Source organism: Falco biarmicus, chromosome 7 (assembly GCF_023638135.1).
Source record: "Falco biarmicus isolate bFalBia1 chromosome 7, bFalBia1.pri, whole genome shotgun sequence".
In the NCBI taxonomy this organism is placed as follows: Eukaryota; Metazoa; Chordata; class Aves; order Falconiformes; family Falconidae; genus Falco; species Falco biarmicus.
The window spans coordinates 20,156,477-20,171,712 of NC_079294.1; the positions used below are offsets into that span (position 1 = coordinate 20,156,477).

A 15,236-nucleotide genomic window follows, 5' to 3' on the forward strand; every position below is an offset into this window, starting at 1 on the left:
GGTAGCTGGAGAGATACGTTGCTTTCGCTTTTAACAAACTTGTGAAGAAACAACTGTTAATCTCCACACTGGAGAGAAAAATCAGGATTTTTTTTTGTTTAGTTAGTGGAAGTTGGCTTTTTAGCATTAAGCATCTCTGTAAATGGAAAGCGTGAGTGTATCGACTTCTGCATTTGTGTAGCACCTTTCTTACATTATAGGCTTTAGATGGTGAGGGATGTGCTCTCTGTATTGCTGTTTTCAGACAGACAAGTGCAGTATGTTTCATGAGTAAGGGAGAAACTAGCCATTTATTTTTTTTTTTAATTGGTACACTGGGATGTGTGATCATGGCTTTTTTTTTTTTTTTTTTTTTTTTTTTTTTAGTAATTTGTCCTTGCTACTACTTAGACTTGCATTTTTTCTTTACCTTCTGAGGAAAGATGTCTCTAGTTGATAGGAATGTAATTCCTGACAAAGTGACACTTGTCTCCGTTTCCAGATGTATAGGTAAATGCAATCCACTGGTGCAGGAGCAGAACCTAATTGTGGAATAGCCTTTAATTGAGAATTGGTTGTCTTCAGTGACATATTTCAGTCTGCCTCAAAATGTTTATGAAATAGATAAGATTATTTTTATAAGGTAATGTAAATAAAAGTTTTATTGGCTAATGTCTTTCCCATTCTCATGTATTGTTTCAGAAACCTGTTCCAGTTGTTCTTCAGAGAGAAACTGAATTTTTATTGTTCTTGGAAGAACTGCAGAAAGATGTCTCTGAGGAAGTCCTAAAGGTGAGCTACTTAGTGTGCCCTACTACTTGTGAGATATGCAGAATACCAACTTTATCAGGTTTTGGGATCAAAGTTAGTACTTCCTGTTAACTTGATTGCCTGAGATACTAATATATTATTAATTTTCTAGGCAACTGTAAGTCACTGTAATTCAGACATCTTTCTAAAGTTAATCCAGTGTGCCTGCAAGTGATTTCTCTGGCTAGAGAGGAGGCTATAGGCAGGCAAAAGGAGCAAGCTTTTCTACGTGTCTTTATAACACTTTGTTCCTGACTGCACCTGCTTGCCACAGTCTTACATCTATAGACGCCTTTAGTAATCATAAAGCTAAAACCCACTGTAAACCAAACCAAGCCATAGTCAGCCAAGCACACTTTGGATGTATGTTTGTTTTTTCTTTTTCTTCTTCGTATGATCTTAATTTTCATCCCCTCCATGGTCCTTTGTCCCCTTCCTGCAAGTTTTCAGGTGCTGTGCTGGACCATTTTATTGGGTAATTGGTATGATGTGTGCTTTGAGGTCCAGGACCATTTTTCCATTATTAATTAATACATGCAGACTGATTTATTTAATACATGGAAATATGCAAAGATGGAGTAATATCAAAAGCAAGTATAGAACAGAAAATCAGGAGAGTTACTAACTGAACTGGCCTAATTTGATGTCGGGTACAACAGAACTAGACCTGACATGTGGAATATTCACAGGTTCTAACTCTTAGAAGACTCTGTTTGTTTGTTTCTATGCCTTTTCTTAAGACGAAAATGAAAACTTACTATATTCAGAAGCTGTTTTCCGCTTTTAAATACAAGGGAAAGGTGTTCAGTATTTCTCTAAGGATACAGAATTAACAATTATAAGATTAAAGCAAACAAGGTAAACTTGACTGTTGATTAACAGACTTCAAGCAAATTTATTTTAATGACTAGCAAAGTCTGTATATATTACCATCTAACCTCCCAAGGTCATGAAAGATTCCACCATTGTCAACAGCATTGCAAAGAAAAAAGAGATTCAGCAACTTCCTATCTTTTCACAGTTACTATCATAGGCATGTTAGTAGGTAAGAGTTAGGTTTTGATCCAGCAAATAAAGAAAAGGATGTTGTGGCCTTTTCTTCCACTGCTAATATTCTCATTTTTGCACACACCAGCCACCTCTCCCCTCCATATTCCCTAAGTTGTCTCTTCCAGCCAAGGACAGCACTCACATAGATCCAGAAGTGCCATAAGCGCTGCTTAATTGCTGTTCAACTGGATTGTCCCTCACCTTCCCTCTCTTTCTTAGGAAAATTAATTGGGACTTTTTTGTTTGTTTGTGTTCCTCTTCCTAGTTCTGGAATTGTAGGTTTGCTTCTGTTAACAAGAAAAATTACTGTTGCTTAAGAAAGGAGTCTGTGAAATGGCTTCTGAATCTGTTGGGAGTTTTAACTGAGTTTGAAGAATTAGTGTTGGTGAGGATGATGCAGCTAGTAGACAGATGGTATGAATCTGGAATTAAAAAAAGGTATTAAAAAAAAAAAAAAAAGACCGAACACGAATCATCGTGCATTTACTCATGTATGAAGATAGTCGCATCAATATGTTGCTAAGAGGTAGAATACAGTAGTGCTTCAGCCATCCCATAGGAGCTTCCTGTGAACTAAGGTAACTTGCTTATGAGCACATGGCTCATACAGTGTAATTGTTTGTAACAGGAATCTATATATTTTGTAACATATTTGGGCATATCCATTCTTCTAGCAAGGATATTGGACAAAGTAGGCCATTATTAATGGTTTTCCTGGATAATAGCAATGTTTCCAAACTGATTTAGCTTCTTGTTTTCAAGTTTCTCCTACTTTAAAAAGTAATATATTTCATATTTTAGTGGCATCTGAAAGGCTTACTCTTTTTATTATTTCCCTACCAGGAACTCTTTGAAGCATTTGAGTGCAGCCAGAACAAGCACGTCACAGATAAGAAAAGAAGAGATGGTTGTTCTCACAGATTCAGTTTGGATGTTGTTTCAGCTCTCCGGAAGCTTTTGCTGCGGGCTCCACAGAGGGCAAAAGCCCTACTGGAGTTCTTCCAAGAGGAAGAAGGCACACACAGCTCCTTGCTCCAGCACTATTATTCTCTACAAAACATCTTTGTTGAATTTCTTCGTGACTCCTTGAAATCTCTGCAGAGGCTTCAGTGCAGTTCTGAGATTTCAGCAGGATTAGATCAAAGAGAATTAGTGGATACAATCTATGCTGCTCTTAGTATAGTGACTTTTGAGGTGGAGCATCAGGCTGATGAAGTACGGCACCTATTCAGGGAGCTCTTGGATGTATGCTGGGCTGAGGGAAGCCCGCTGAGAGAGGAGAAGCTACTAAGCTGTATGCTGAGGAAACAGAGCCATGGCCTGTTAAGCCTGTATAGCAGTGTTCTCATAGAAAGAACAAGAGAAAAATTTCTGGTGTCAAAATCAATACGAAAAGGTTAGTTTCACTTTTTGCTTTGGTTTCCATTTGTTTAACAAAGTCACTGAGGCATTTAACAGGCAAGTTGTCAAGATGTCAGGCAGTGTTTGTGTGAAGGTGCCTTAACAAGCCATTGAGTCTTGTAAAAGATGATGCTAAAATGACTTAAAGCAAGGAATTGTCATAGGAACCCCAGGGCTCTCTCCTTACTATTCTGTAGTCCATGTTGTCTTCTTTTGTTGGCACTTCCTTTACCACCCTTGTTGTGCTCTATTTTAATCTGCTTAGCATTTCTCCTGCTGACAATATTTCTTGTAACTGGAAAATTGACTCTCCATTTCTATATGAAGTTTTTATTGGTACAGCTCCAGCTGGAGGTTATTTGTGCTGGAGGATGTTCCATTTCAGGCCAATGACAGTTCAACTACCTCAGTAATCCCCAAATGTTCAAGCCTCTTAATACTGGAAAAGAAAACTTCTAGAAGTCAAAGGAGATGTGGAGTGGGTTGATATCGCAGCTGGAAAGAAGATGCAGTTTGATTACCTGCTTTCTTGCCAGAGCCCAGCGATTGTTTTTGTAATGGCTGTAACTTCACAGCTTTTGTCTATCTCCCTATGACGGTACATTTAGTTGAGGATCTTAGTTGAAGCTAAATAGCAAGTGGTGCCCATGCTTTTGGTAGGAGGGTGGCAGGTGAGCATGCGAGGAGGGAAAAGCTAGAGTGCCTACTCTCTTTTGCTCACTTCTGTACACTGAGGTGCAAGGCGGTAGGGTTTGTATCTTCCTACCTTCACTCAGGGATTGCTGAAGGGAAGTTCAGGCTGGTGTGATGTGGCAGACTCCGGCATTTCTGGTAATAACTACAGTCAGTGCTCCCTCCTGGGGGAAGAGAAATGGAGATATGGATAGCATCACTCTCACTGGGAGTAGTTCAAATCTCGCTTTGCACAGATCTGAGAAGTTCCTGTGCTGGACAAATCTTTGCTAAGGCCCTGCAAAGCAACATAGCATCTCAGAGCACAAGTGAGAATTCACGCAACATGGGATAAGGTGCATATGACTAGAGAAAGAAAGGCTGCGTGACCCGAGCTAATGCAAACAATCTATGTGCTGAGCAGGCTTTTGCTATATTAACAACTGTCCAGATATGAAACCAGGAAACCGTCTGCCCTGCTTATTTTCTGTTAATTTCTCTGCTTGGCTTTCTGGTTATTCCAGTAACAATATCGGAGAGTCTTAACTGTTAACATCTAACAGCTGATTAATTTTTGAGGAAATGTTGAATGCTTCTCAGTTTAAATTGACAGCAGTTATGCTTCTTTCAAAGGTACCCCTCTGTACTGGAAGGTAATCTTGTTGTGATGATTTTTAGGTTCAGCTGAGCAGCTGGATACAGAGCGAACTGTGATGAGTTTGTTCTCAGACCCTGAAGAGGCTTCTGCTTGGAAGACTGCCTATTTCTACTGCTTGAGCAGCAGCAAGCACTTTCTGGAACAGATTCTGGTACGGCCATAAAATCATTAAGAGGAGAAACCCAACGGTGGCTAAAGTTAGTCCCTGTATTGAACATATCCTGGTGGTGCACAGAAGCACTTTGTATTCACATAGTGTTTACTAGGAGTCATGACTTACAGGAACAATGAGGTAACCAGTGATAACTCCCCTACTTTCAGCTGTGTGATGAACTAAAACCATTTAATGAGATTTTTGGAAAAGTTCATGTGCATGCAGACTGAAGATTAGATCTTCAGAATTTAAGAAGTCCTGTGTTCTGCATGTAATTTTGTTGGATACACTGCTTTATTTACCCCATGATCTCAAACTACTTGCTTTGCTTTCCTGATGCTGGTAGTCTTGGCGCAGTGAGACTAGTTCGCAAGGTAAAATTTAATTTTGAAGAGCTTGAAGACGTGGTATGTGTTAAATTATTTGAATGTATTTACATAGATAAAAGAAATGGAATACAGGTAGGTGTTCACTGTTAAAGCGTGAGTTTTTAAGATTAACTGTATTTCCGCTTCTAAATAATGTGCTCATTCAAGTTTCTTACGTAATCCCTGTGACAGAGACATAATCAATAGAAAGAATGTAAAGATAATGTAGTGAGGGAGTGTGAGCTGGCTCTGTATGAAGCGTTTGAAATTACGTTTTTCTCATGACAGTTTTACTGAAGAGTAACCTGGTGGCTTGGGAAACAAATTTAGGAAGGTTCCAGGTGCAGAACTTCACTGTTTTAGTGAAGCTAATACTGAAGTGACTGCTCACATAATCTGCCAGACATTACAGGTCTCTGCATTATGGAAAGATAAATACTTCTTCCTCTTGTTTTCTAGGTGACTGCATTAACTTTACTGAAAAGAGAAGACTACTCAGGACTGAACAACTTATTGAGGAGAGAATTCAACCCCCTTAGCCGCCTCTTGGTATTGCTTGGATGGACTCATTGTCAAAGCTTGGAATCGGCAAAAGCGTTGCTATGGACTCTTCACAAAACTCGGGTAAATCAGCAGAAAGCAAGTGGCTGTGTTCCAGTCTGAGTCCAGGGCATATGATTGCCCAGGAGATTCTGAAAGTTTCTCTTGCATAATCTCTTCAGCCTGTGCTGTTAACATAAGAAAGACAGCAATGGTTGCTGATTAGTTTTGCAAAGAGCTGGGGACATTTGATGGGTGTCGTTTCATCCACTGAGTCATCCCTGGAGGGTGACTAATTCTGGTCACAACAACTTGAGTTCAGCAGCAGGGTAGCTTGGAAATTTCCCATACCCATTCTCAAAATGAAATGATAAATGATAAGAGCTGTGACTGAAAGATCCACTTATTTTGGGGGAAGTCTTCATCTCTGAAGAAGAGAGAGGGTTCTAACTCTGAGGGTGTAGTTGCAGTTCAGATCATACCTGTCTGCAGGCAAGTGGCTTGGATGACAGAGGTGGGGAGTCTGGGAGCTTTGCACTGCCAGATCGCTGGGGCAGGTCTAGGCTGGTATTGCCTTAAGGGAGTTGCCATCTAATGGTAATAGACTGAAAGTCTATTCGATAGCCTCTGCAAAGTGGAAGTCTTAGATCTGATTTTAGCAGGCAGGCATCTGTAGTAGAAAAGCCCATGGAAAAGGAGAATAACTGTCTGCTACCCAGTATATCATCTGTTCTAGTACATGGTTATTTCTAGATGTTAGTGTCTTAGACTGTTGTTAAACATAATTTGCATTTTGAAAGCTAACCTTGAAAAGGGATGTAGCCACCTTTCCATGGTCTGTGGGTGTGTTGAGTGGAGGCTGACTGATTTTGATGCTCCTTCAGAACAGCTCTTCCTTGCTGGCTTTGTGATAAAACTGGCGGTTTTCTGCACTTGAAAGTTACCATCTGGATAAAGAAGTCTTATGAACATCCCATATGTGACACAGGCTTGGTTCTGCTGCCTGAGTAGAAGATTTGTTGTAAAGGATTTCTTTTATTTGTCTTCCCATTTAGGATCTGTGCAATGATTCAGTACTAAAAGATTTCTGTGATGGGCTGTGGGCTCAAGTGGAAGTTCTTGAATGGTGCATACAGCAAAACAGGTAAAATGGTCAGAAGGACTTTTTCCAAACTGTCTTGCCAAATCTATTAGTCAGTTTATGTATGCAAATAGAAATGGTGTTCTTTTCTGTGAATCTTGGCAAATCATCTCCTAGTGACTGTATATCACAAGCTCTTGAAATTGCTTCGTAGGCATTAGTTAAACTATTTGGGTTTCTTTTTAACTGCAGTAGTTTAGTTGACTCAGAATTAGTGGGAGATATGTGTTTAAACATTGCTAAGAGACCTAAATCTGTTTGTCACCTTTTTGTTTGTTCTCTTTTGCAGTATTACTATCCCAAGGAAGGTTCTTTTGCAACACTTGCACAGTCTAGATTGCCACACTGCAGTGTACTCTCTTCATCATCTCACTAATCTTCTGGCACTGAACGAAGACGATGTTACTGAGCTTCTTCAGAAAGTTCCTGCTAGAGACCAGCAGATGCAGGGTAAATGTGTAGGGGTCGTGAGAACACAGAAAAAACCCAATACGTCAAGTATGTGTTGCTCAGTATTTCTGCCAGGAAGAATCTGGAGTTTTTTACCTTCTTCTAAAATAAGAAAGATACTGCTTATCAGCGATTCTGCAGAAGGAAACTAGAGCGTGTGTGGCAATTATTTTAGAATCCTTTTGGGGAGTAAATTGTCTCCCAAGAAGGAGTTGTGAGATCTCTCTGATCTCACAAGGACAGATCTGTGAAAGAGAGTTTTCAAAATGGTAATAAGACTTAGCACACGCTCAATATGTGCTAGTCATTGTAACATATACTGTTTAATATCCTTAGCTTGAGAAGTAAGTGTATGTTTTGAATTTCAGCCATATGTGTGTTTGAATTTAAAAATGAAAGGGCAAAGCCAGATAGAATTAACAAAATATCATACTATAACGGCTTCATTTTTGAAAAATCCGAAATGGGAATTTTGGTGATTTTTTTTTTCTTACCAAATCTACTTTAATATTAAAATCAGTAGGGCTTACCTACGGGCTGCGGCTACATCCCTCTTGCTTCACTTCTCATCTTCCCGTGTTCCAGTTTGGTGCCTAAAATAGCTGAGATTACTAAATACATGAATTCACTTAGAAGTGACTCTCCTTGTACACTCTTGAATTGAGGCCTATGTCCAGGTTCAACTGTTGCTATTTGAGTGCTTTATCCTGATAGAGCCTCTTAATAATGATACAGAAGCTCAGTCTTCCTGTGTGTACTTGAACCTGAGAAGCTGCAATTTTTTGTGCTTTATTCCTTCTATGGATGGAAATTTGTGCATATGTAATATCAACCTGACTTACACGGAGTGCTCTCAGTGATGGATCTTGCACAAATTTTCCAGGTTGCCTAATGGGAAGCAGTTTTCTCTTCCAGTATCACATTGTTAAGGTGTTGGTTTCTAGTCCTATTTTTACAGGTTTTGTTGTTAAAATTATCAGTACAGTTGTTCTGAATAGTCTTCAAAGATGTAATGATTTAAGACTCTCTCTTATATATCCTTTTACAAGGGCACATAGTGATAGGACAAGGGGTAATGGCTTTAAGCTGAAAGAGGGTAGATGTAGATTATATTAGGAAGAAATTCTTTACTGTGAGAGTGGTAAGGCTCTGGAATAGGTTGCCCAGAGAAGTTGTGGATGGCTGTGGTGGGTTGACCTTGGCTAGACACCACGTGCCCACCAAGCTGCTCTATCACTCCTTTCTGCAGCAGAATGGGGTAGGGGAAGAAAATAAGATGGAAAAAAACCCCTTGTGGGTTAAGATAAAGGCAGTTTAATGAAGCAATAGCAGAAGTCACACATGCAGATGTGAAAGAAAACAAAAGATGTTATGCTCTGCTTCCTATCAGCAGGTGATGTTCTGCCACTGCCTACTGAAGCCCTGCTTCCTGGGAACAGTGGTTGCGCCCAAAGACAAGTGTCATAAATAACAAATGCCCTCACCTTCCTCCCTCTTTCTCCTAGCTTTTATATCTGAGCAGACATTGTATGGCATGGAATATCCCATTGACCACTTTGGGTCAGCTGTCCTGGCTCTGTCCCAAGATCTTGCCCACCCCCAGCTTACTGCAGGTGGCGGGGTGGGTGGGAAGCAGGGGGAGGTTATAGAGACAGCCTGGGTGCTGTGTGAGCACTGCTTGGTGGTAGCCAAAACACTGGTGTGCTATCACCACTTTTCTAGCTGCCAATATGAGTGCAGCACTGAGGGCTGCTGTGGGGCTCAGCCAGACCCAGTACAATGCCCCATCCCTGGAAATGTTGGAGGCCAGGTTGGATGGAGCTTTGCCCAACCTGGTCTAGTGGAAGGTGGAATGGGTTGGAACTAGATGATCTTTAAGGTCCCTTCCAACCCATTCTGTGGTCTCTGGTTTCACTTCCTGAAATTGTTTTGTTGTTGCTGAAGTTTTTTCAATCAGTTCTTACATTTTAATTCTTTTCTATTTAAATTTTTTCAAACCCAGGAAGAGGCAGTTCCATTGTGTCTTCTGGTTGCTGCATGACTGTAGCAAAAGAACTCTAGCTGTGGTTTCTCTTCTTTTTTCAGATCACCTTAGTTTATGGAACTAGTTAATGGAAGACAAGTCCTCCCTCTCTTTTCAGCCCAGTGATTAATGTAAAGTTCAGATAACTTTATATACAGTTTAATAGAATCTCTTTTAAAATAATGTATTTTGAAATTTAAAGGGAGGAGTCACGAAGTTTTGATTTGTCTGGTAGTGTTAACAGGCCTTTTTGTCCCCTCATCCCACATACTTCCCCTTCTTTCTGACACATCCACCAGCTGCAGTAGTGAAACTGAAGTAGTGCTACTGGTTGACAGTTATGTTCAGGCAATCTTCAGATCAGTGTGTAACACTAGCTTTGATCAGTCACACTAACAAAAGAAATTATGAGCAGATATTTCCTCATGAGTTACATAATTCAAGAATAAGGTGTTAATATTTCTGGCATAGGAAAAACAAGTGCTTATCGTTCAAGGGTAGTTCTTCAGTATTGGTACAAGGAAAATCTTTGGTTTAGAAGAGGATACTGACACAAACTCACTGCATCCAGGTCTTTTCGCATAGGAGGCAAAATTGTATTAAACTTGCATTTGATTACCAGTGTGTATCTTGTGGTGTCTCCAGCTAGCGATTTTGCTTTTTCAGAGGACTGAAATATTTATCAGATCTCTGGCTTCACCTCCCTGAAGTCCTCTTAAGATAGTGGTATTGAGAACTTTGAGTGCTACGTATTAGTGTACAGCTGCTGGTGAATTATAGCATTTCTGTGGCCATGTGGATTCTGCAAAGGATTCTTACTTGGATGTTTCCTCATTATAGCTTCCACCATTGCAGCTGTTTAGAATTGCAATGATAAGGAGTAATTGGGTTCAAACTGTGCTCTCAGGGCTTTTGTCTTGGCTGGTCTGTAGTTTGAAGAAGAGTTCAGGCTGCTGTTTTTCTTTGAAATCATTGAATTGTTTATATGGGAAAAGACCTTTAAGATCATCAAGTCCAACCCTTACCCTAGCACTGCCAAGTCCACCACTAAACCATGTCACTAAGCATTACATGTCTTTTAAATGCTTCCAGGGATGGTGAATCAACCACTTCCCTAGGCAGCCTGTTCCAATGCTTGACAAACCTTTTGGTGAAGAAATTTTTCCCAATACCCAATCTAAACCTCCCCTGCCACAACCTGAGGCCGTTTCCTCTTGTCCTATCACTTGTTACTTGGGAGAAGAGTTCAAGACTTGTGGAGGACAGTGCTGAAACACCGTTCTAGGTAATGCTATTCAGTCCCAGAGTTTGAATGGGGACATTATCAGTACATCAGACCAGTGCTTTGTTAAAAAAACTTGGCTAATGCTTCCCCTGTGTGACGACAGGCAGAGGGACAATCTACCCCTTGTATAAGTATATAGGATAGTGGATTCAAGCACTAATGTAACATTGTCTGGGGTTTTGGTTTTTTGTTGGTGCGGGGTGGGGTGGGTGGATTTGTAACCTTTGTACATTAGTTGGATAATTCATCTAAACCTAACACAACAGAATATATGACTATATTATGTTTTGGGTGAAGGGGATGATAATGCGACTTTTACATAATTTGCAGCTCTGATGTTCTGTTGTACTAAGAAGGGATCATGTCACTGGCATGTGACACCTTCTTCTCTCAAAAAAAAAACAAAACCAAAACCCCAAAAAGGGGAAGGAGCAGGTGTAGTGCTTCTGCAAGTTGCCTTTATCATAAATGTATAAAAGGAAACTGTGGGACTGTAATCAATTGCAGATTATATATGATCTATATGGCCAGCCATGGTGGATAGAATCAACTGTGGTATGTATTAATGTAAATCTGTAGAGGTGGTGGTATTCTATTCTCACTATGGTCGTAGCCAGGCTACACTATCTCCCTACTTATCTACCGTGTGATAGAACACAAAATTCTAAGATGCTGGAACAAGGCAGAGTCTGTCCCTGTGTTGTCAATGCAGCAATGTAGCTTAACCACATATCTCTAATGAGACTTGTCATGAGCAGTTTTCAATCGTTCTGTGCTGTAGCCAGGTCCTGTAACACAGTTTCACAGGAAATGTCCTTTTCAGAAGGGGATCCAGACTGGAATTTTCTGTGGTGGATTTTGTTTGTTGGTTTTTTTCAAATGTTGTGAAATAACAGCGAGATAGAGTAAAGCTGGAATGGAGGCAACACTGGGGAAGAAAGTGTGGATAAATATAGTTGGGTGGTAACTGCAGGAGAAAATTGTTTTCCTGTCTATCTCCTACTCCTTCACCACTCTTATTTTCCTCCACAGCAGCAACACTCCCTAACACCCTGAGTCAGCAACGCAATCTGGCACTCTTTCGAGCATTTTGCGCTATGAAGTATGCTATCTATGCTCTCTGTGTAAATTCACATAAGCATTCCAAGTGCAAAGATTGTGTGCACAACCACCTTGGTGATATTCCTGAAGATGCAACTTTTGGAGAACCAGCAGGTGATTGGCTTCCTTTCTCAGGTTCAGTAGTGTGTACTTCTACATTTGCAGGGCTCTGAATTATTGCTTAATATGGGGATAATATTGCACCATGTGTACAAATGATGTTGTTAGTCAATGGGTTATGAGTGCTCTGCAAACAAGTATAATAGCATTTCTTTACGGTGGTGTTACTTTTAGTAGTAATAGATATGAATAAGCTACCTGCCTTGTTCTAAAACATTTAAGGTAATTGTATTAAGAATATAGTGCAAAAAGAAGGTGATATTAGATACCTGTGGATGGAAGTGGCAGGGATACTTTTGTAAGAGCTTGTGATTCCCCAGAGCTAAAACTGATTTAATAGCTAAAATAGGTGTAATCTGAGTTTGCACGTCATTGCACAAGGTGATAATTGGCATTACTGAGAGGCAGGAGGCACGCTACCTTTTTAAATGGAAAATGCTGGACATACATTTACTTGATTTGTGGAGAAATGATTGGCGCTGAGCCACTGGGACAGTTCCCTCTTCTAGGATTTTCTTAAAAGGGCAAAGGCTGGAGGAGGGAGCTCCTGGAAAACATTGTAAATGTTCTTTATTTTTGTTCTTAATTATACAGATTGCTCTTCAGTATTTCCTCAGTACCTTGTGAAGTGTCAGCAGTTCTTAAGGAGCATTCCTATTCCTTTGCGCCTGGAGGTTTTGGAGAACATCTTCTCCTTGCTTTTTGTTTCCTACAGTGACCTCCATACTGAGACTCTTCTACCTGAGGACTATGCAGAGGATGATGACCTTGACAAAAAGAGTACTACTGTGAGTGTGGAAGGCAGTGCTAGTCAGCATTCTTCCACCTCAGAAAGTCCACAGCACCTAATAGAGGCTGAAAAGAAATTTGAGAGGCATCTGTTAACTGCTCAGACAGTTCACACAGATACCCAAGATCTTTATGACTCAGTATTAGATGACAAAAGCTGTGATGAAACTTCTAGGCTCAACTACCTGGATCTGAAACACTTCACCAGTGGTGTTACTGGATTTATAGCAGATGACGTGGCCATGGATGCCTTCCTCACGTTGCTTCTCAACCATCTGGAAGAAATTCAGAGTTCTCTCCCATGGGACTCCAGTAATGTGCCTCATGAAGAGCTGGAGCTTGTTGAGTGCTTGAATCTTTCTGCAAGCAGAGATGCCTTTGGAAGTCGTGTGTTACAGTTTTCCAAATACCTTTCCGAAGCTCACTGGCGATACAAGGTGGTGATGAGTAACAGAAATGCAGGTAGGCTTTGTATTTGACACTTTCTGATAAATCAACGTTGTTCTGTTACAGCTGTCCAGGCAATAGTCTCGAGATTAAATTCCCTGAGCATATTACTGAGGGAGCACATTTTGACAGATATTAAGAGAGTGACCTAGTTGGAGATCACCTGGTTCTTGCACAATTCTCCAATAGGAGTTGTCTCTATTCTAATCAGAAAGTTTGGGGTTTCTTGGTTGGTTTTCTTTTCCCCTCCCCTTTGTGGGCACAGTTTCAGTTTCCCTGTGTTTCTTCTGCCCCTTCATCACAAGTTATGTTGGCAGCGCAGTGATATGAAGGGACATGGTGGTGTGTGATCCAGTGCAAGCCAGATAAACTCATCACGTTCATGGATAGTGTTGGTTTAGCCTGGTCTGGAAACCCGTTAGGAACATGTATCAGAGGAACTTGGATTATTTTGGAGTGCAGGTCACTCCTCAGGAGTAGCTAGAACACCACTTGGGAACCTGCTCCCACCCTTCTCCTTATCTTGTAACTTGTTAGCGCTGCTACTATCAGTTTTCTGCTTGTATTGTAGTGTGGCTTGCTGTGTATCTTGGTCCATGCCAAGTCCACGTCCCAAGGAAGTCTGGGCAGTATGGACCTTAAATGTTCCAAGCTTCCAAACTTCTCAGGTCTCCCTCTATAAAGGAGGGAATGTGATGGGGCTTATGTTTGAGTAGGCAGCCCTCAGTGTTTCTGTTGGACAGGCAGCAGCTTTCTGTGGGATTCTGTACTGTTGTGTCCTGGCTTGTGACAAATAATGACAGCTATTTGGGAACATCTTCCAGAGAAAAGTGGCTGGCTTTTCTTGACACTGCATGTCTCAGGTTTTCTGTCTCAAGAGCTGGCACCCCCCTTACTTGCTCATTTCCAGAATTGTTGACTGAGTCAGTGTTCATACTACCCTGCATTACCAAGCTGTTTCAGCAAAACCTTAATGACAAACCAAACTCTCCCTTTTACTATTTTAATTCTTTTCACCTTGTTTCTAACTGCTTATATATTTGGACTATACCTATTTTTCTGTATAGTTAGAATCATAGGATTCATTTAGATGGGAAAGAACGCTTAATACTGATCAGGAGTGTGTAGAAGGTGTAGTATATTCCAAGCAATGTAGATTCGTAGAATGGTTTGGGTTGCAAGGGACCTTAAAGATCATCTAGTTCTAACCCCTGACTAGACCAGGTTGCTCACAGACCCATCCAACCTGGCCTTGAACACTTCAGGGATGGGGCATCCACAGCTTCTCTGGGCAACCTGTGACAGTGCCTCCCCACCCTCATAGTGAAGAATTTCTTCCTCATTTCTAATCTAAATTTACTCTTTCAGCTTAAAGCCATTACCCTTTGTCCTATCACTACATGCCCTTGTGAAAAGTCCCTCCCCAGCTTTCTTGTAGGCCCTCTTTAGGTACTGAAGGGCTGCTTAGGAGGCCTCCCCAAAGCCTTGTCTTCTCCAGGCTGAACAACCCCAACTCTCTCAGCCTGTCTTCACAGCAGAGGTGCTCCAGCCCTCTGATCATCTGCATGGCCCTCCTCTGGACTCGTTCCAGCAGGTCCTTCTTATGTTGGGGGCCCCAGAGCTGAATGCAGTACTCCAGGTGGGGTCTCACGAGAGCAGAGTAGAGTGGGAGAATCACCTCCCTCGACCTGCTGGTCACGCTTCTTTTGATGCAGCCCAGGGTACGGTTGGCTTTCTGGGCTCCAAGTGCACATTTGCCAAGCCATGTTGACCTTTTCGTCCACCAACATCCCCAAGTCTTTCTCATCAGGGCTGCTCTCAACCCATTCTCTGCCCAGCCTGTATTTGTGCTTGGGATTGCCCTGACCCACATGCAGGACCTTGCACTTGGACTCGTTGAACTTAATGGAGTCCATACAGGTCCACCTCTCAAGCCTGCCCAGGTCCCTCTGGATAGATAGCATCCCTTCTTTCCAGCAGGTCATCTGCACCACACAGCTTGGTGTCACATGCGGACTTGCTGAGGGTGCACTCGATTCTGTTGTCCGTGTTGCCGACAAAGATGTTAAACAGTGCCAGTCCCAGTACAACCCTGAGGAACGCCACTTGTCAGGGGTGTCTGCTTGGACATCAAGCTATTGACCACAACTCTTTGTGACCATCTAGCCAATTCCTTATCCCCATTGGTTGTGGATGTGAAAAACACAGTATTAGTTGAATTGCATCAAAATTACGTCAAGGTGCTGGT

General features: G+C 41.4%; 1 protein-coding gene across 6 annotated transcripts in view; it reads left to right on the forward strand.

Annotated features, from left to right (window-relative positions):
* Positions 1–15,236, forward strand: part of ZFYVE26 (zinc finger FYVE-type containing 26) — a 52,532-nt gene that overhangs the window by 2,463 nt on the left and 34,833 nt on the right. For 3 of the 6 annotated variants that reach the window (XM_056347550.1, XM_056347555.1, XM_056347553.1), the window contains exons 4-11: positions 682–771; positions 2,683–3,235; positions 4,591–4,721; positions 5,552–5,716; positions 6,688–6,776; positions 7,063–7,223; positions 11,564–11,767; positions 12,347–13,003. In XM_056347550.1, coding sequence (XP_056203525.1) covers positions 682–771; positions 2,683–3,235; positions 4,591–4,721; positions 5,552–5,716; positions 6,688–6,776; positions 7,063–7,223; positions 11,564–11,767; positions 12,347–13,003 — 2,050 coding nt within the window. Of the gene's footprint in view, positions 1–681; positions 772–2,682; positions 3,236–4,590; positions 4,722–5,551; positions 5,717–6,687; positions 6,777–7,062; positions 7,224–10,405; positions 10,532–11,563; positions 11,768–12,346; positions 13,004–15,236 lie in introns of those variants that run through there. The other 3 variants (XM_056347551.1, XM_056347552.1, XM_056347556.1) reach the window with 3 other exon arrangements.